Source organism: Hypanus sabinus, chromosome 25 (genome assembly GCF_030144855.1).
Source record: "Hypanus sabinus isolate sHypSab1 chromosome 25, sHypSab1.hap1, whole genome shotgun sequence".
Taxonomy (NCBI): domain Eukaryota; kingdom Metazoa; phylum Chordata; class Chondrichthyes; order Myliobatiformes; family Dasyatidae; genus Hypanus; species Hypanus sabinus.
The window spans coordinates 44,474,919-44,496,668 of NC_082730.1; the positions used below are offsets into that span (position 1 = coordinate 44,474,919).

A 21,750-nucleotide genomic window follows, 5' to 3' on the forward strand; every position below is an offset into this window, starting at 1 on the left:
GACCATCACACATACACACACTAATTAATGCATACACACACCCAATGCATGTGTTTGTGCGTGTGTGTGGCTGTATGTATGTGGGAGGAGATGTGTTTATGGGTGATTGTGAATATGTGTACGTGTGCATGTGTGTGGGGGTGTTGAATGTACATGTGTATTTGTGTGTGTTTGAACCCAATTTCTAGTTAAATGTTGGTTCCATGTCTGCCCCGAGTGGGAGCCTCACCTGCTTGTTCTGATAGGTCCACGTATCACTAGGCCACAGAAACAGCTAGAGAGAGAGAGAGAGAGTGATGTAGTTAGAGAAGACAGAGAAATGGAGAGAGGCAAACCCTAATTACCCAAACATTCAGAAATCCCAACTGTCTGGCATCTGCCTCACTCTTTAGTCCTGAGTGTGAGCTGAGGCTCCAGTGTGCAGGCAGAGCCAGGATGTGAGTTGTGGGCCAGCAGTGTGGTCGGAGCTGGGAATGGGTGCAGAAGACCAGGAATCAGTGAGGTGGATGGGCTTGTGGCAAGAGACAGGGTCTCTAATACTTCTGTTCCTGCTTCTAAAGTCACAGGAAAATATACTGCTTACTGTCTGATACGTAAAAACTGTGAAATAATAATTTTTTTAAATCTTCTGATGGTCCACAACATTTGAAAGTGCAAAGGCTGCCGGATTATCAGAGATTTAGATTTGTTACTAAGATTTAGATTATCTTTAATTTTTAATCAAAAAAGATTTAATCAATTTTTAAGATTAATGTTACTTGTCACATGTACATTAAGATGTCAAAACATACAGTGAAAGGTGTTGTTTGCGTCAGTGACCAACAAAGTCGGAGGATGTGCGGTGGGGCAGCTGGCAACTGTTACGATGTTTCCAGTGCTAACATCGCATGCCCACGAGTCAGTAATCCTATTCTGTACATTTTTGGAATAGAGTGTCCCACTCCCATCAAAGAGGAGGCTATGTAGCCTATCACCTGCCTCCTAGAACTTTTTGCTCCCCTCCTCCAACCTTCTTACTCTGACTTCTCAACTTTCTTTCACGTCCTGATGAAGGGACTCACCGAGTGACCGAAATGTCAATCTTGAAACTTGAACAACCTGCACTGCACTTTCTCTGTAGCTGTTGCACCTTTATTCTGTATTGTTATTGTTTTACCTCAATGCTCTGTGTGAACAGTACAACACAGGCTTTTCATTGTACCTCAGAATAAATCAATCCAATTTCCAATTGCTTGGAAGCATTTTGACAAACCCTGGGGCTGTGAAATTCCAGTCTATTCTCACTCACCCTTCACATCAAGCCTGCAGTCCGCTGCTACCTCTCCCAACATGTTCACAGCTTGGCACGTGTAGACGCCCCCGTCAAAAGTAGACGGCTTGCGGATTTCCAGGGTGCAGATGCCCTCGTTGGTCAGAATCCGAAACTTAGGGTTAGCGTCAAGCAAGGTCTTGTTTTTCAACCAGCAGATCTTGGGCTATAAAGTAACAAAGAAATTAGCCAATGGGTTATAACACAACCAAATCGGTGACACAGGGTGAAGTGCAACCAGTTATGGTGTGATGATTTACAATTCTGAATCAGTTCTGAATCAGAATCAGATTTACTATCACTGACATTTATTGTTCTACTGCAACAGTACATTGCAATAAACAAAGTGTACTATATTTATGTGTGTGTGTGTGTGGATTCTGGTTAATTTGGCCATCGGTTAATCAGGGTAACCATTTATTTAGGGCAACTGTTAAATATGAAAAGCTAATTGAGAAAATTGCAGGGATTCCCTTCATATATCTGGGACACTATGCCGCGGTGGGGCAGAAGACTGTTGCTGAACCATCTAATGGCCACGCAAGTGTGCTCAGACCAACTGGACTTAAAAATTAGCATGTCACAAGGAGCAGAAGATGAATAATGAGGCAGTGTTGTTGGGGAAGAAAAGGAATAGAGCATGGGTTCATGGATCATTCAAACAAATGATAGTAGAGGAGAAGGAGCTGTTTCTAAATGTGAGTCTTTAGGTCTTTCCAGATGGTAGTAATGTACATGGTAAGGGTCCTTAATAATGGATGCTGCCTTCTTGAAACATCATGTTTCGAAGGTGCCCTCAATGGTGAGGTGGCTACTGCTCACGATGGAGCTGCCTGAGTATCGGGTGAAACACTTTGCAACCAATAATAACGTGGATTGAGGAGACTTGATGCAATTTACAGTCCATAAGACATAGGAGCAGAATTAGCCCATTCAGCCCATCAAGTCTGATCTGCCATTTCATCATGGCTAATCCCTGATCCCACTCAACCCCATATGCCTGCCTCATTGCCATATCTTTTGATGTGCTGACCAGTCAGGCAACGATCAACTTCTGCTTAAATATACTCATGGACTTGGCTTCCACCGCAGTCTGTGGCAGAGCATTCCACAGATTCATTACTCTCTGGCTAAAAAAATTCCTCCTTACCTCTATTCTAAAGTGTCACCCCTCAAGTTCGAGGCTGTGCCATGATCCTGTCCACATCCACCCTAACTGGTCCTTTCAACACTCGATAGATTTCAATGAGATCCCCCCCCCCCCCACATTCTTCTAAATTCCAGTGAGTACAGGCCCAAAGCTGCCAAATGTTCCTCGTATGTTAACCCCTTCATTCCCAGGATAATCCTTGTGAATCTCCTCCAGACTCTCCCCAATGACATCACGTCCTTTCTGAGATATGGGGCCCAAAATTTAGACAAATTGGAAGAAAGAGCAAAAAAGTGGCAGATGGAATACAGTGTTGGGAAATGTATGATAATGCATTTTGGTAAAAAGAACCAGAGAGTAGTAAAACTGTGGTCTGCCAGAGACTGTGGTGGAGGCCAAGTGCGTGTGTATATTCAAGGCAGAATTTGATTGTTTCCTGATCAGTCAGGGCATCAAAGGATATGAGAAGAGGGCCAGTGTATGGGGTTGAGTGGAATCCGGGATCAGCCATGATAGAATGGTGGAGCAGACTTGGTTAGGATGAATGGCCTAATTCTGCTCCTATGTCTTATGGTCTAAAACTATTGATAATACTCAGTGGTCACTTAAGTACACTTGCTCATTAATGCAATTATCTAATTATCTTCTGTCTAGCTGAACTTATCCTGACTATTAATTATTTCTCCTTTGGCTCCTTCCACTTCCTTTAAACAAAAGGGATAGTTATGGTGGGCACTTGTATGGGTCCCAACTACGCCTGTCTTTTTGGCAGCCGCTTGAAACAGTCTATGTTCCAAGCTTCCACTGGTGTCTGTCCCCCACTTTTCCAATGCTACATCAATGGCTGCATTGGGCTGCTTCCTGCACCCATGCCAAGCTCTTTGACTTTATCAACTTTGCCTCCAATTTCCACCCTGCCCTCACATTTACCTGTTCTATTTCCAATAATCTCACTCTCTCTATCTCTGGAGACAGCTTATCTATTGATGTTCATCATAAGTCCATGGACTCTCACAGCTATCTGGACTATACCTCTCCCCACCCTGTTACTTACAAAAATGCCATCCCCTTCTCTCGATTCCTCTGTCTGCACTGCATCTGCTCTCAGGATGAAGCTTTTCATTCCAGAAAGAAGAAGATGTCCTGCTTCTTCAAAGAAAGGGACTTCCCTTCCTCCAACATCAACACTGCCCTCACCCATGTATCTTCCATTTCACGCACGTCTAGTCTAACCCCATCCTTCTGCCATCCTACCATGGATAGGGTCACTGTTGTCCTCACCTACCACCCACCAGCGCAATTTCCGCCATCTCCAACGGGATCCCACCACCAAGCAGATCATTCCCTCCCTGCACTTTCTGCTTTCTTCAGGGATCACTCCCTTAGACACTCCCTGGTCCATTTGTCCCTCCAGGCAAGCAGAAAAAAATGCTACACCTGCCCCTACACCTCCTCCCTCACTACCATCCAGGGCCCCGAACTGTCCTTCCAGGTGAGTCTGTTGGGGTCATATGCTGTGTATGGTGCTCCCAGTGTAGCCTTTTGTATATCAGTGAGACCCGACATAGATTGGGAGACCGTTTTGCTGAGCACCTATACTCTGTCCGCCAGAACAAGTGGGATCTCCCAATGGCCATCCATTTTAATTTCACTTCCCATCACATTCTGATATGATAATCCATGGCCTGCTCTACTGTCATGATGAGGCCACACTCAGTTTGGAGCAACAATACTTTATATTCCGTCTGGGTAGCCTCCAACCTGATGGCATGAACATTGATTTCTCGAATCTCCAGTACTGCCCCAACCCCCCCTTTCACCATTCCCCATCCCTTTTTCCCTCTCTCACCTCATCTCCTTGCCTGCCCATCACCTCCCTCTGGTGCTCCCCCCCTTTCTTTCTTCCATGGCCTTCTGTCCTCTCCGATCAGATTCCCTCTTCTCCAGCCCTTTATGTCTTGCACCAATCAACTTCCCAGGTCTCGGCCTGAAACGTTGACTGTACTTTTTTCCATAGCTCCTGCCTGGCCTGCTGAGTTCCTCCAGTATTTTATGTGTGTTAATTTATCTCATCAGCCAATCACATGGCAGCAACTCAATGCATACAAGCATGAAGACCTGGTTGAGAGGTTCAGTTGTTGTTCAGACCAAACACCAGACTGGGGAAGAAATGTAATCCAGGTGACTTCAACATGAAATGATTGTTGATGTTAGACGGGGTGGTTTGAGTTTCTCAGAAACTGATGATCTCCTGGGATTTTCATGCACAACATTCTCTAGAGTAAACAGTGGAAAAATGAAAAAAAACATCCAGTGAGTGGCAGTTCTGCAGGTGAAAGTGCCTTGTTAATGAGAGAGGTTGGAGGAGAATGGCCAAACTCGTTCAAGCTGGCAGGAAGGTGACAGTAACTCAAATAACCACACAATATAACAGTGGTGTGCTGAAGAGCATTTCTGAATGCACAACACATGGAACCTGAAAGTCTTGGGCTACAGTAGCAGGAGACCACCAATATACATCAGAAGCCATTTTATCAGGTACAGGAAGTACATAATCAATTGGCTGTTGAGTGTGTATTGCATAACTGCTGTTTAATGGTAGGTGATTCAAATAAATTGCATCAGTCCAGCTGGTGACAGCATACCATGTTAAAACTGGTTATAAAAGTTTCATCAAGAACAGCCAGCTCCATCATAGCTACCGTCTCCCCAGTTTCAAGGATATCTTCAAAAAGAGATGCCTCAAAGCGGCTGCAACCATCATTAAGACCATGAGATGTAGGAGCAGAATTAGGCCATTAGGCCCATCGAGTCTGCTCCACTATTTCATCATGGCTGATCCAGTTTTCCTATCAGCCCTGACCTCCTGCCTTCTCCCCATATCCTTTTATGCCTGACCAATAAATAGACATAAGACTTGGCCTCCACAGCTGCCTCTGACAAAGAATTCCACAGATTCATCACCTAGCTAAATAAATTCCTCCTCATCTCCATTCTAAAAGGACGCCCCTCTATTCTGAGGCAGTGTTCTCTGGTCTGGGACTCTCCCACCATAGGAAACATCCTCTCTACATCCGCTATATCAAGACCTTTCACCATTCAATAGGTTTCAATGAGATCCCCCTCATTCTTCTGAATTCTAGTGAATACAGTCCCAGAGCCATCAAGCACTCTTCATATGACAAGCCATTCAATCCTGGAATCATTTTCGTGAACCTCCTTTGAACTCTCCAGTTTCAGCACATCCGTTCTAAGATAAGGGGCCTTAAACTGCTCACAATACTCGAAGTGAGGGCTCACCAGTGCTTTACAAAGTTTTAACATGACATCTTTGCTTTTATATTCTAGTTCTTGAATGCCAATATTGCATTTGCCTTCCTCACCACAGAATACACCTGCAAATTAAATTTTAGGGGATCCTGCACAAGGACTCTCAAGTCCATTTGCACCAAAATGCATTTCCATACACTTCCCAACTCTGTATTCCATCTGGCATTTCTTTGCCCATTCTCCTAACCTGGCTAAGTCCTTCTGTAGCCTCTATACTTCCTCAAAACTACCTGCCCCTCCACCTGTCATATTGTCTGCAAACTTTTCAACAAAGCCATCAATTCTATCATCCAAATTATTAATATATAATGTAAAAAAAATTAGTCCCAACACAGCCCCCTGTGGAATACCACTAGTCACTGGCAGCTGTCCTGAAAATGTTCTCTTTGTTCCCATACTTAGCCTCCTGCCAATCAGCCACTGCTTTATCCATGCTAGAGTCTTTCCTGTAGTACCATAGGCTCATAGCTTGTTAAGCAGCCTAATGTGTGGCACCTTGTTTATTTTAAAGACCTTTTGAAAATCCAAGTACACAACATCAACCGATTCTCCTTTGTCTATCTTACTTGTCAATTCTTCAAAGAATTGCAACAGATTTTGAACTTCCAGGAAGGTAAGATTCTCCCTTGAGTAAACCATGCTGACTATGGCCCATTTTATCATGTGTCTCCGAGTACCCTGAGATCTCATCCTTAATAATCGATTGCAACATCTTCCCAACCACTGAGGTCAGACTAACAGGCCTATGGTTTCCTTTCTTCTGCCTCTCTCCCTTCTCGAAGACTTCCTCCAAACTGCTGGTGTCTTCCACAGTGATGACTGATTCAAAAATACTTATTCAGTTCATCCACTATTTCATTGTCCCTCATTCCTGCCTGTCCAGCATCATTTTCCAGTGGTCCAATATCCACTCCTGCCTCTATTTGACACTTTATGCATCTGAAGAACCTTTTGGTATCTTCTTTAATATTATTTCATATTCCATCTTTACCTTCTTGATGACTTTCTGTTGCTTTTTAAAAGCTTTCTAATCCTCTAACTTCCCACTAACTTTTATTCTATTATATGTCCTCCCTTTGGCTTTTATGTTGACTTTGACTTCTTTTGTTAGCCACATTTGTGTCATCTTTCCTTTAGAATACTTCTTCATCTTTGGAGTGTATATATCCTACGCCTTCTGAATTGCTTCCAGAAGTTATAAGACCTTAAGAGTGTAAGATTTAGGAGCAGAAATTCCAGCCATTAAGGACCCCCACCACTCAGGACATGCCCTCTTCTCAATGCTACCACCAGCAAGGAAGTCTGGGAGCCTTAAGACACACACTCAACATTTTAAGAACAGCTTCTTGCCCTCTGCTATCAGATTTCTAAATGGACGATCAACATACCTCACTATTTTTGCTCGTTTTATTTTTATTTTGAGATTTTGTTTTTAATTTTTGCCTTACCTATTTATAGATGTGTGTGTGTGTGTTTCTGATAGTAGTTTTTATGCATTGTTCCGCACTGCTGCTGCAAAGCAGTACATTTTACAACACATGTCAGCAACATTAAACCTGATTCTGATTCAGATTCTGGTAATTTAAGAATGAGGTGTGTCACAACATCATCTTGTAGAAGGTGGAGAGTCTCTGGAATTCTCTCCTCAGCAGTGGGAGGGCGGGTGTGGTTGGTGGCTGGGATCACTGGGGTATTGAAAGTGGAAGTGGGTACATTTCAGAGAGATCAGGGGATCAAGGACTATCGAGCAATGGATGAGAAGATGAAATATGGTTTGGGAGTAAACCAGCCATGAACTTGTTGAAGGGTATAAAAGGAATCACAAGGCACAGGATAACTATGTCCCACAGAAGAAGTTGTTCTCAAATGGCAGGAGTAGGCAACCATGGCTGATAAAGGAAGTTAAGGACTGCATAAAAGTCAAGGAAAGGGCAGAAAGGTAGCAAAAGTGTGTGGGAAGTTGGATGATTGTGAAGCAACTAAAAAACCATAGGAAGGGAAAAGATGAAATATGAGGGCAAACTAGCCAATAATATAAAGGGATACCAAAAGAATTTTCAGTTATATAAAGTGTAAAAGAGAGGTGAGAATTGATATTGGATCACTGGAAAATGATGTTGGTGAGGTAGTAATGGGGGACAAAGAAATGGCAGATAAACTTAATGGGTACTTTGCATCTGTCTTCACTGTGGAAGACACTAGAGGTCCATGAGTGTCAGGGAGCAGGAGTGAGTGCCATTGCAATTACAAAGGCTGAAGTGCTATGCAAATTGAAAGGTCTTAAGGTGGCAAAGAGCAGTGAATCTGTGGAATGCTCTGCCACAGACTGCAGTGGAGGCCAAGTCCATGGGTATATTCAAAATAGAAGTTGATAGATTCCTGATTGGTCAGGGCATCAAGGAAAATGGTGAGAGGATAGGTGTATGGGGTTGAGTGGGATTTGGGATCAGTCATGATGAAGTAGCAGAGCTAACTTGATGGGCTGAAGTGAGTGCCTGACTGTGAGATTTTGGGATGTGATAATTCCAACTGTATAATTACAACTCTCATGACATGGGCCTTTGACTGCAAGCTTCTGGGTGTGTGTGTTCAAGCCGGGGACTGAGATATGCATCTTACCTTGGGATTACCCCTTACACTGCAGAAGAGCTTGGTGGTAAATCCCACTGTGGTGGTCTTGTCCACTGGTGGCTGAGTGAATTTAGGGGGCTCGGTGAAGTCCTTCTCCTTATACTCAGGTGGGCTGTACTTTTTACCTGTGACAGAGATAGGCAGCCATTATACAGCATGAAACAGGCCCTTCAGCCATCACAAGCATCAGCATGCAGAGCAGACTTAAAGCAGAGTGCTAGGAGTTGATATCAGACATAAATGATCCAGACTAGCATTTAATTATTATCTTCATAGGTCATTGAAGAAGAACCAGATAGTGATTCCACGGGCTCCACCAATCAGTGTTAAATTGTACAAACAAATAAATAGGGAGCTTTGGTATTCCTACAGACGTACCATGGAGAGTATTCCAGCTGATTGCATCACAGCCTGGTATGGATGGACATCTTCAAAACATGGTGCCTCTAAAAGGCGGCATCCATCACAAGGAACTACCCAGGACTTATAGTTAAACTCTATTCATTAATACAGTCAAGGAGGAGGTACAGGAGCCTGAAGACACAACATTTTTGTAACAGCTTCTTCCCCTCTCCCATCAGATTTCTGAACAGACAATGAACCGACCCATGGGCAGTGCCAAACTATTTTTGCTCACTTTTTGCACTACTTATTGATTTTTATCTTATCGTAACTGAGGGTATAGTTTAATGTCCAGTATGATGCTGCAAAACAACAAACTTCACAAATGTGTCAGAGACAATAAACCTAATTCCAATTCTGATCCTGATCAGTTAAAACAGAGTTGTGTAGGTACTTCATCTAGGGGGTGGGGAGTCTCTGGGATTATCTGCTGCAGGAGTTTTTGGTGGCTGGGTGACTCCAGAGAAGAGATTGCCCAGTCGATCCCGGGGAAGCTGGAAGTGTCAGGTTTGGGATGGTGCTGCCCACTTCCATCTTGCCTGCCTTTGACTAGAAGTTGAGAGTGGTTTAAACTAATATGGCAGGGGGTGGAACCCACATGATAGAGCTGAGGATGAGCCAGCAGGTTTACAGGTAGATGATGGGTGTAACATGAATGTAAGGAAGGACAAGACAATAATTGGGTACAATTGCAGACAGAGCAAAAAGTTAAATTGTAGCACAAAGCCGAATTCACAAGGGTGAAGAATGTAGGACTGAAGATGTATAGCATTTGGGATGAGCCGGAAGAATTTCTACACAGTTAGAGATTGGTTGATCTGATGTTGTGGGCATCACTGAATTGTGGCTGAACAAAGGCCATAGTTGGGAACTTAACATCAAGGGATATACTTTGTATCAGAAGGACAGGCAGGAAGGCATAGGCGGTGGTGTGGCTCTGTTGATAAGAGATGGAATTTCACGTTTAGAAAGGTGATACAGGGTCAGAGAACGTTGAATTGTGTGGGGGAGTTAAGAAATTGCAAGGGTAAAAAAAACTATAATGGGAATCAAATTTAGGCATCCAAATAGTAGCCAACATGTGGGGTTGAGATTGCAAAGGGAGCTGGAAAAAACATGTAATAAGGGTAATGTCACAAATGTAATGGGGGATTTCAATATGCAAGGGGATTGGGAAAATCAGGTTAGTGTCATATCACAGGAGAGGGAATTTGTTCAATGCCTACAAGATTGGGTTTTAGAGCAGCTTGTGCTCAAGCTGATTTGGAGAAAGGCTATCTTAGATTGGGTGTTGTCTAATAACCCAGATCTTATTAGGGAGCTTAACTTGAAGGAACCCTTAGAAGGCAGTGATCATAATATGATTGAATTCTTACCTCAGTTTGAGAGGGAGAAGCATAAGTCACATGTATCAGTATCGCAATGGACTAAAGGGAATTACAGAGGTATGAGAGAGGAGCTTATCCAGGTGGATTGGAGGAGGATACTGGTGGGGATGACGGCAGAGCAGAGGTGGCTGAAGTTTCGGAAAATAGTTCACAAGGCACAGAGGAAGAAGTTCTCAAATGGTAGGAGTAGGCAACCATGGCAGACAAGGGAAGTTAAGGACTGCATAAGCACCCAGAAAAGGGCATATAATGTAGCAAAAGTGAGTGGGAAGTTGGATGATTGGGAAGCTTTTAAAATCCAACAAAAGGCGACTGAAAAAGCTACAAGAAGAGAAATATGAAGGCAAACTAGCCAAGAATATAAAATAGGATACTGAAAGTTTTTTCAGTAATATAAAGAGTAAAAGAGAGGTGAGAATTGATACTGGACCACTGGAAAATGATGCTGGTGAGGTAGTAATGGGGACAAACAAATGGCAGATAAACTTAATGGGTACTCTGCATCATTCTTCACTGTGAAAGACACTAGAAGTGTGCCAGAGATCAGGGAGCAGGAGTCAGGAAAAAGTGCAAATTCAATGTGGATAAGTCACCTGGACCAGATGGACTACATCCCAGGGTCCTGAGAGAGGTTGCTGAAGGATAATAGATGCATGGGTCATGATCTACCAAAAATCACTTGATTCCAGCATGGTCCGGGACTACAGGAAGATTGCAAATGTCACTCTATTCTTTCGGATTGGAGGAAGGCAAAAGAAAGTAAATTATAGGCCAGTTAGCCTAACCTCAGTGGTTGGAAAAATGTTCAAGTCTATTATTAAGGATGAAGTTTTGGGGTACTTGGAGACTAATAATAAAATAATTCAAATTCAGAATGGGTTCTGTAAAGGGAAATCTTGTCTGACAAATCTATTAGAGCTCTTCGAGGAAATAACAAACAGGGTGGACAATGGAAAGGCAGTGTGTGACATTTGCTTGGATTTTTCAAAGGCATTTGATAAGGTGCTACACATGAGGCTATTTAACAAGATAAAATTCTTTGGCTTTACAGGAAAGTTACTGGCATGGATAGCGAAATGGCTGACCGGTAGGAGACAGCAAGTGGGAATAAAGAAAGCCTTTTCTTGTTGGCTGCCAGTGACTAGTGGTGTTCCTCAGGGGTCAGTACTGGGACTGCTACTTTTCACAATGTTTGTCAATGATTTAGATAATGGAATTGATGGCTTTGTGGCAAAGTTTGCGGATGATACGAAAATAGGTGGAGGGGTAGGTAGTGCTGAGGAAGCAATGCAATTGCAGCAAGACTTGGACAAATTGGAAGAAACCTGCATTTGGCAGATTTGGGCCTGTACTCACTGGAATTTGGAAGTGGGGAATTTCTCTGAAGCCTACCGAATGTTAAAAGGACTAGAAAGGGTGGATGTGGAGAGGATGTTTTCTATGGTGAGGATATCCAGAGCGAGAGAGCTTAGGCACAGCCTCAAAACTGAGGGGTGACCTTTTAGAACAGAGGTAAAAAGGAATATTTTTTAGCCAGAGAGTAGTAAATCTGTGGAATGCTCTGCCTCAGATTGCGGTAGAGGGCAAGTCCGTGGGTATACTTAAGGTGAAAGTTGATAATTTCCTGATTGGTCAGGGTATCAAAGGATATGGTGAGAAGGCAGGTGTATGTGGTTGAGTGGAATCCAGGATCAGCCATGATGGAATGGTGAAGCAGAGTAGATGGGCTGAATGGCCTAATTCTGCTCCTATGTCTTATGGTCTATGTCTGTGTGGTGAGCCAGATCCTTACCCTCTTTGGGGACATAGACAGTGTCCTTGCAGAGTGCTGCCGTTTCACTGAGTCCACACAGGTTCTCGGAGAAGACACGGAAGTTGTAGTGGTTGCCCATCACCAAGTTGGAGATGGTGTAGGTGGTGGCATGTGATTTCTCCATCACGGTGAACCACTCCTGCCATGGAAGAAGGAGAATTCGTCACCAGGGCAAAGACTTTATATCTCTGACATCATCAAACTCAGATTCAGACATCTAGGAAACTGGCCCATCGAGTCCATGCCAACAATCAACCACCCCTCCCCCTCCCTTTTCCCCTGATACTTCTATCACTTAGTTCACATGAACACAACCTCACTGATTATTTATCTATCATCACTCAGTGGCCACTGTATTATTAGATACACCTGTACATCTGCTTGTTAATACAAAAATCCAATCATCCAATCATGGCAGCAACTCAATGGAGACATGATGAAGAGGTTTGGTGGTTGTTCAGCATGGGGAAGGAATGGGATCTAAGTAAATGATTGTTGGGCCAGATGGGGTGATTTGACTATCTCACAAATTGCTGAACTCGTGGGTTTTTACACACAACAGTCTCTAGAAATTATGGAGAATGGTGTGAAACAAACAAAAAACATCCAAGGACAGCAGTTCTGTGGGTGAAAACATCTTGTTAATGAGAGAGGTCATAGAAGAATAGCCAGACTGGTTCAAGCTGGCAAGAAAGCAACAGTAACTCGAATAATCACGCATTACAACAGTGGTGTTCAGAAGAGCATGCACAACACATTGAACCTTGAAGTGGTTGAGCAACAGCAGCTGAAGACCACACCAGGTTCCACCCCTGTGCTAATAAAGCGGCCACAGAGTGCATTTTAAAACTTGCATCTTTCACTGTACTGCTGCCACATTTCAACAGAGTTTGCAACACATGTCGGTGGAAATAAGCATGTTTGTGATTCCACATTCCCATCTCTGGTAATGAACGCCTGGATGTGGGATGAAACCAGGCAGCACATGGGCTGGTAAAGACCATGTGGTCACAGGGAGAACATGCAAACTCCACATAGACAACATAGTGGGGATTGAACCTGGATCTCTGGAGTTGTGTCCCACTCATGTTGAGTACAGTGGTGACTTGCTGTCTGAACCGTATTGAAGGACAAGGTGCATATGTATGAATGTATTGACACATGTTAGAACCTTATCCTAGATGTTGTTGGCTTAGCTATATCATTGTTATTTTCTTTACAGTTTAACTATTTATACTTAATAGCATTTTATGTAAAAAATGTAAAATGTAAAAAAAATGTAAAATGTAAAAAAAAGGAAGTATGACAGAGCTAAGGTAAGTGGGAGGACAGATGATTGGGATATTTTTAAGGAATAACAGAACTTAACTAAAAAGGCAATACGGGGAGAAAAAATGAGGTACGAACGCAAGCTAGCCAGGAATATAAAGGAAGATAGCAAAAGCTTTTTTAAATATGTGAAGAGAAAGAAGATAGTTAAGAACAATGTTGGGCCCTTGAAGAATGAATTGGGTGAAACTGTTATGGCAAACAGAGAAATGGCAGAAGAATTTAATGAGTATTTTAGATCTGTTTTCACTGAGGAAGACACAAGCAATGTCCCAGATGTATGGATGGGCCAAGGACATAGGGTAACAGAGGAAATGAAACAGAGTGACATTAGCAAGGAAACGGTGATGATTAGACTGATAGGACTGAAGGCTGACAAATCCCCAGGTCCAGATGGTCTGCATCCTAGGGTACTAAAGGAGGTGGCCCTGGAAATTGTGGATGCATTGGTAATCATTTTCCAATGTTCCTTAGATTCAGGATCAGTTCCTGAGGATTGGAGAATGGCTAATGTTATCCCACTTTTTAAGAAAGGAGGGAGGGAGAAAACAGAGAACTATCGACCTGTCAGCCTGACATCGGTAAAAGATGCTAGAGTCCATTATTAAGGATGAAATAGTGGCATATCTAGATAGCAGTGATAGGATTGGGCTGAGCCAGCATGGATTTACCGAGGGCAAATCATGCTTGACTAATCTATTGGAGTTTTTTGAGGATGTAACCAGGAAGTTAGACGGGGGAGATCCAGTGGATGTAGTGTACCTTGATTTTCAGAATGCATTTGATAAGGTCCCACATAGGAGATTGGTGGATAAAATCAAAGCTCAGGGCATTGGGGGGAAGACATTGACATGGATAGAAAACTGGTTGGCAGATAGAAAGCAAAGGGTAGCGGTGAATGGGTGTTTCTCGGAATGGCAGGAGGTGACTAGTGGTGTGCCACAGGGCTCGGTATTGGGACCACAGCTGTTTACAATTTATGTCAACAATTTAGATGAAGGCATTGAGAATAACATCAGCAAGTTTGCTGATGATACTAAGCTGGGTGGCAGTGTGACATATGATGAGGATGTTAGGAGAATTCAGGGTGACTTGGATAGGCTGGGTGAGTGGGCAGATACTTGGCAGATGATGTTTAATGTGAATAAGTGTGAGGTTATCCACTTTGGGAGTAAGAACAGGAAGGCAGATTATTATCTGAACGGTGTAGAGTTAGGTAAGGGAGAAATACAAAGAGGCCTAGGAGTCCTTGTTCATCAGTCACTGAAGGTGAATGAGCAAGTGCAGCAGGCAGTGAAGAAGGCTAATGGAATGTTGGCCTTTATTACAAAAGGAATTGAGTACAAGAGCAAGGAAATCCTCTTGCATTTGTACAGGGCCCTGGTGAGAGCACACCTGGAGTATTGTGTACAGTTTTGGTCTCCAGGGTTAAGGAAGGACATCCTGGCTGTAGAGGAAGTGCAGCGTAGATTCACAAGGTTAATTCCTGGGATGTCTGGACTGTCTTACGCAGAGAGGTTAGAGAGACTGGGCTTGTACACGCTGGAATTAAGGAGATTGAGAGGGGATCTGATTGAAACATATAAGATTATTAAGGGATTGGACAAGATAGAGGCAGGAAATATGTTCCAGATGCTGGGAGAGTCCAGTAACAGAGGGCATGGTTTGAGAATAAGGGGTAGGTCATTTAGGACAGAGCTAAGGAAAAACTTCCGCTCCCAGAGAGTTGTGGGGGTCTGAAATGCACTGCCTCGGAAGGTAGTGGAGGCCAATTCTCTGGATGCTTTCAAGAAGGAGCTAGATAGGTATCTTATGGATAGGGGAATCAAGGGATATGGGGACAAGGCAGGAACCGGGTATTGATGGTAGATGATCAGCCATGATCTCAGAATGGTGGTGCAGGCTCGAAGGGCCGAATGGTCTACTTCTGCAGCTATTGTCTATTGTCTATTGTAACTAACTGTATGCATGTAAATTTTTAGTATGATTCCTAGTGGCCACAATATGTATATACAATTGTACATGTCATTGTTCAGTGTACCCCCCTGTCATTCAACTCCTTCTATCATTCTGGAAGCTTCTTGGAATTGCATTATTTGAATAAAGGCTATCTGAGTGGTTAACTCTTATCTACAAATTTGAATGGAATGTTTCTTATCTGTATAAGGGCTGAAGTCATTGGATCACCATCTTTCCTTACCCAAATCTTCCCTTATCCTTACTTCTGCTTCTCCCCATTTCCAATTTTCTTTGTTCTATTAGGGCTTAAAACAATTGTGAAGCAATAAGTTTTATGCCTCTTTCATGATTTCTGAAGGAACCATGGATCAAAAAAACATCAGAATCCAACAGGTTGCCAAGGCTACAGGACACCAGTGTCTCCTTCAGCTGTTCGAAAGACAAGAACCAACTTGTTTTTCAGCCTCCCTTTATTGCAGTTACTTGTGTCATGGAAGAGAATTCAGCTGGTGGTCCTAGCCTTCCTAGTCAATATCATGAAACACCTGGCACGCAGGGTGATGTAGACCGAAGGGACAGACAGGAGTTTGAATGGCAGACCATCCTGGGACTGGACGTGAAAGGCAGGAGATTGTCTTCTTTGAGTCTCTGATCTGAGGATTTATGTCATTGATCAGACTGCATTTTGAATATGGTGAGCAGTTATGGGCCCCACATCTAAGAAATTATGTACTGGCATTGGAAAGGGTTACGAGAATGATCTCAGGAATGAAAGGGTTAATGTATGAGGGGCATTTGTTGGCTCGTTGGAGTTTAGAAGAACGCGGGCTGATCTCATTGAAACCTATCGAATATTCAAAGTCCTAGACAGACTGGATGTAGAGAGGACACGGTCTCAAAAGAAGGACGTTCCTTTAGATGAGGAGGAGTTTCATTAGCCAAAGGGCGGTAAATCTGTGGATTTGGCTGTGGAGGCTAACTCACTGGGTATATTTAAACTGCAGGTTGATAGGTTCTTCATTAGTAAAGGATTCAGAGGTCACAGGGAAAAGGCAGGAGAATGTAGTTGAGAGAGATAATAAAGTAGCCATGATGGAATAACAGTGCAGAATCGAGGGGCTAAATGGTTTAATTCTGCTCCTATGTCTTATAGTCTTATGGCCAAGTGCCTGGACCAGATTGGTTATACCATGCTGAGGTGAGAGGGTGACCATTGACTTCTGGCTCCGACTGAATCAGCCAAATGGGGAAGTCAGAATTCTATATCCTCTGGGAATGCTGTCATGTTAGCTAGAGCAGTGGCCACCAGGCATAGCAGTCACTCGCTCACACACCTCCCCTCTACCCCACTACACACTCACCCCTGTCTTCTTGTCGGACTTCTGAATGGTGTAACCGCTGATCTCCGCGTTTCCATTATCCTTGGGGGGTTGCCATTGCAGGTTCACATTGCAACCCCACACACTGGCCAGCTTCAGGTTCTGTGGAGGTCCAGGCTTCTCTGTGGGTCAAACATATCAGAAGGTGGGTTTACAGCAGTAGGTGAGGGGATGCCTCAACCACATGCAGTCTGCATTCATGACATGGCTGTTGGGACAGAGTTAGTTACGGTTGAAATTGCCGAGGTAGTGACGTTCCTGGAAGACATGGTGTACACTGGGGTGTTGGACAACTGGGCAGGAGATTTGATATGTCAACAAAGACTCTTGCAAATTTCTATAGATCTACTGTGCATAGCACTCAATGCCAGACCAAGGAACTGATTGTGGACTTCAGGAAGGAAAAGTCGAGAGAACACCCACCAGTCCTCAATGAAGGAAAGGGTGAGCAGTTTCAAGTTCCTGAGAGTCAACATCTCTGAAGATATATCCTGGGCCCAAAATACTGATGCACTTATGAAGAAGTAACACCAGTGGCTATGTATCATTAGGAGTCTGAGAAAATTTGCTATCCCACCAAAGACTCTAATAAATTACTAAATCTCTGTAGATGTATCATGGAGAACATTCTAAGCAATTGCATCACCATCTGGTATGGAAGTGCTAATGAACAAGATTAGAAAAGGCTGTAGAGAGTTATAAACTCAGCCAGCTCCATCACAGGCACAAGCCTCCCAGCATCGAGGACACCTTTAAACAACAGTGCTTCAGAAGGTAGCCATCGCCACCTGGGACATGCTTTCTTCTTATTACGACCATCAGAGAGGAGGTACAGGAGCACTGAGTCACACACTAAACATTCAGAAACAGCTTCTTGCCCTCCACCATCAGGTTTCTGAATGGTCCATGAACCTATGAGTACCACCTCAATATTTGCATTATTAACTATTGATTGTAACTTACATTAAGTTTTATGTTGCATTGTGCTGGTCCACAAAACAACAAATTTGACGACATATATTAGTGATAAGAAACCTGATTCTGAACATGGAATATAGAAAACTTACAGCACAGCAAAGATCCTTCAGCCCCCTGACCTTTAAACCTACTCTAAGATCATTCTAACCCTTAGAACCATAGAACACTACGGCACAGTACAGGCCCTTCAGCCCACCATGTTGTGCCGACCCATATAATCCTTAAAAAAAAGTACTAAACCCACACTACCCCATAACTCCCCATTTTTCTTTCATCCATGTGCCTGTCCGAGAGGCTCTTAAATAGCCCTAATGTTTTAGCCTCCATCACCATCCCTGGCAAGTCATTCCCGGCACTCACAACCCTCTGTGTAAAAAACTTACCCCTGATTTCTCCCCTAAACTTCCCTCCATTAATTTTGTACATATGCCCTCTGATGTTTGCTATTGGTGTCCCGGGAAACGGGTACTGACTATCCACCCTATCTATGCTTCTCATAATCTTGTAGACCTCTGTCAAGTCTCCTCTCATTCTTCTACACTCCAAAGAGAGAAGTCCCAGCTCTGCTAACCTTGCTTCATATGACTTGTTCTCCAATCCATACAACATTCTGGTAAATCTCCTCAGCACCTTCTCCATAGCTTCCACATCCTTCCTGTAATGAACCCTTCCCTCCCTCATTTCTCTAACCTCCTACCTGAGGTTCTCTTAAATACCCCTATTGTGTCTGACTCTACAATCACTCATGGCAGTGCACTCCACACACCCACCACTCTCTGCATGAAAGACCACTGATATCCCCCTATTCCTCTAGAAATGAATGCCAACATTGCATTTGCCTTCTTCACCACTGACTCAACCTGGAGGCTAACCTTAAGGGTATCCTGCACGAGGACTCCCAAGTCCCGTTGCATCTCAGAACTTTGAATTCTCTCCCCATTTAAATAATAGTCTGCTCGTTTATTTCTTCTACCAAAGTGCATGACCGTACATTTTCGACATTGTAATTCATTTGCCACTCCTTTGCCCATTCTCCCAATCTATCCAAGTCTCTCTGCAGACTTTATGTTTCTACAGCACTACTGGCCCCTCCACCTATCTTTGTATCATCAGCAAACTTGGCCACAAAGCCATCTATTCCATAATCCACATCGTTGATATACAACGTAAAAAGAAACGGCCCCAACACGGACACCTGTGGAACACCACTGGTAACCGGCAGCCAATCAGAATGGGACCCCTTTATTCCCACTCTGTTTCCTACCAATCAAACAACGCTCTATCCACGTATGTAACTTTCCCGTAATTCCATGGGCTCTTATCTTGTTTAGCAGCCTCATGTGCGGCACATTGTCAAAGGCCTTCTGAAAACCCAAATACACAACATCCACTGCATCTCCCTTGTCTAGCCTACTTGTAATTTCCTTAAAAAATTGCACTAGTTTTGTCAGGCAGGATTTTCCTTTACGGAAACAATGCTGACTTCTGCCTATCTTGTCATATGCCCCCAACTACTCAGTAACCTCATCCTTGATAACCGATTCCAAAAACTTCCCAACCATGTCAAGCTAACAGATCTATAATTTCCTTTTTGCTTTCTTGCCCCCTTCTTAAATAGTGGAGTGACATTTGCAATCTTCCATTCCTCCAGAACCAGGCCAAATCTATCGACTTTTGAGAGATCATTGCTAATGCCTCCGCAGTCTCCACTGCTACTTCCTTCAGAACACAAGGGTGCATTCCATCTGGTCCAGAAGATTTAGACTATTCAGACTATTCAGCTTCCTGAGTACTTGGGAGCTTAACGTCAAAGGATATACTTCATATCAAAAGGACAAGCAGGAAAGTATAAGCTTTGGTGTGGCTCTGGTGTTAATAGATGGAATTACATCTTTTAAAAGAGGTGACGTAGGGTTAAAGAGCGTTGAATCTTTGTGGGTGGAGTTAACAAACTGCAAGGGTTAAAAAAATATGGAAATCATATATAGGCCTCCAATAGTAGCCAAGATGTGGGGTTCAGATTGCAAAGGGGGCTGAAAAAGGCATGTAATAAGGGTAATGACACCATTGTAATGGGAGATTTCAATATGCAACGGGATTGGGAAAATTAGGTTGGTGTCAGATCACAAGAGTAAATTTGTTGAATGCCTGTGAGATGGCTTTTTAGAGCAGCTTGTGCTTGAGTCTACTTGGGGAAAGGCTATCTTAGATTGGGTGTTGGGTAACAACCCAGATCTTATTAGGGAGCTTAACATAAAGGAACCCTTAGGAGTCAGTGATCATAATATGATTGAATTCATACTGCAATTTGAGAGAGAGAGGAATAAATCACGTGTACTGTATCTATATCACAATGGAATAAAGGAAATTACAGATGCATGAGAGAGGAGTTTATCCAGGTGGATTGGAGGAGGATACTGGCGGGGTTGATAGCAGAGCAGAGATGGCTAAAGTTTCCAGAAGTAGCTTACAAGAAGCAGGATAACTATATCCCACAGAGGAAGAAATTCTCAAATGGTAGGGCTAAGCAACTATGACTGACAAGGGAAGTTAAGGACTGCATAAAAGCCAAGGAAAGGTAGCAAAAGTGAGTGGGAAGATGGATGATTGGGAAGCTTTTAAAATCCAACAAAAGGCAACTAAAAAAGCTATAAGAAGAGAAAAGATTAAATATAAGGGCAAACTAGCCAATAACATAAAGCAGGATACCAAATTTTTTTCAGTTACATAGAATATAAGGAGGTGAGAATTGATATTGGACCACTGGAAATGATGTTGGTGAGGTAGTAATCGGGGACAAAGAAATGGCAGGTGAATTTAATGGATACTTTGCATCTGTCATCACTGTGGAAGACACTAACAGTTTGCCAGAGGTCCGTGAGTGTCAGGGAGCACGAGTGAGTGCCATTGCTATTACAAAGGAGAAAGTGCTAGACAAACTCAAAGGTCTTAAGGTGGATAAGTCACCTGGACCACATGGACTACACACCAGAGTCCTGAGAGAGGATGCTGAAATAATGGATGCTTTGGTCATGATCTTTCAAGTATCAGTTGATTCTGGGAAGGTCCTAAAGGATTGGAAGATTGCAAACGTCACTCTACCCTTTAAGAAGGGTGGAAGGCAAAAGAAAGGAAATTATGGGCCAGTTAACCTAACCTTAGTGGTTGGGAAAGTGTAGGAGTCTATTATTAAGGATGAGGTTTTGAGGTACTTGGAGACTATTGATAAAATAAGTCAATGTCAGCATGGTTTCTGTGAAGGGAAATCTTGCCTGACACATCTGTTAGAGTTCATCAAGGAAGTAACAAGCAGAGTGGACAAAGGAGAGGCAGTGGATGTTGTTTACTTGGACTTCCGGAAGGCATTTGATAAGGTGCCACACATGATGTTGTTGAACAAGATAAATTCCTATGGTGTTACAGGAAATATAGTGGCATGGATAGAGGAATGACTGACAGGGAAGAGGCAGCAAGTGGGAGTAAAAGGGGCCTTTTCCAGTTGGCTGCGAGTAACTACTGGATAATGGAATGATGGCTTTATTGTAAAGTTTGCAGATGATATGAAGATAGGTAAAGGGTTTGGTAGTACTCAGGAAGCAATGCAATTTCAGCAGGACTTAGGCAAATTGGAAGAATGGCAATAAGTGGCAGCTGGAATACGGTGTTGGGAAATGTATGATAATGCATTTTGGTAAAAGGAACCATAGTGCTGACCATTATCTAACAAACATCAGAGGTGCAGAGGGATTGTGTGTCCTTGTGAAAGACTGCCAGAAGGTGAATTTACAGGTTGAGTCTGTGGTAAAGAAGGCAATTGCAATGTTGGCATTTACTTCAAGGGGAATAGAATCTAAAAGTAAGGAGATAATGCTGAGGCTTTGTAAGACACTAGTCAGGTAGCACTTGGAGTATTGTCAACAGTTTTGGGCCCCTTTTCTCAGAAAGGATGTGTTGTCATTGAAGGGAGTCCTGAGGAGGTTCACGGGGATAATTCTAGGAATGAAGGGGTTAACATGGAAACATAGAAAACCTACAGCACAATACAGGCCCTTCGGCCTACAATGCTGTGCCGAACATGTACT

The 21,750-nt window shown here is 43.2% G+C and overlaps 1 protein-coding gene across 1 annotated transcript in view; it reads right to left on the reverse strand.

Annotated features, from left to right (window-relative positions):
* LOC132381204 (myosin-binding protein H-like) overlaps nt 1–21,750 on the reverse strand; it is a 59,667-nt gene that overhangs the window by 460 nt on the left and 37,457 nt on the right. The window contains exons 6-10 of the mRNA XM_059950503.1: nt 16,673–16,812; nt 12,003–12,162; nt 8,409–8,545; nt 1,289–1,475; nt 230–274 (exon numbers count right to left, since the gene is read on the reverse strand). Coding sequence (XP_059806486.1) covers nt 258–274; nt 1,289–1,475; nt 8,409–8,545; nt 12,003–12,162; nt 16,673–16,812 — 641 coding nt within the window. The 3' untranslated portion in view covers nt 230–257. The remainder of the gene's footprint in view (nt 1–229; nt 275–1,288; nt 1,476–8,408; nt 8,546–12,002; nt 12,163–16,672; nt 16,813–21,750) is intronic.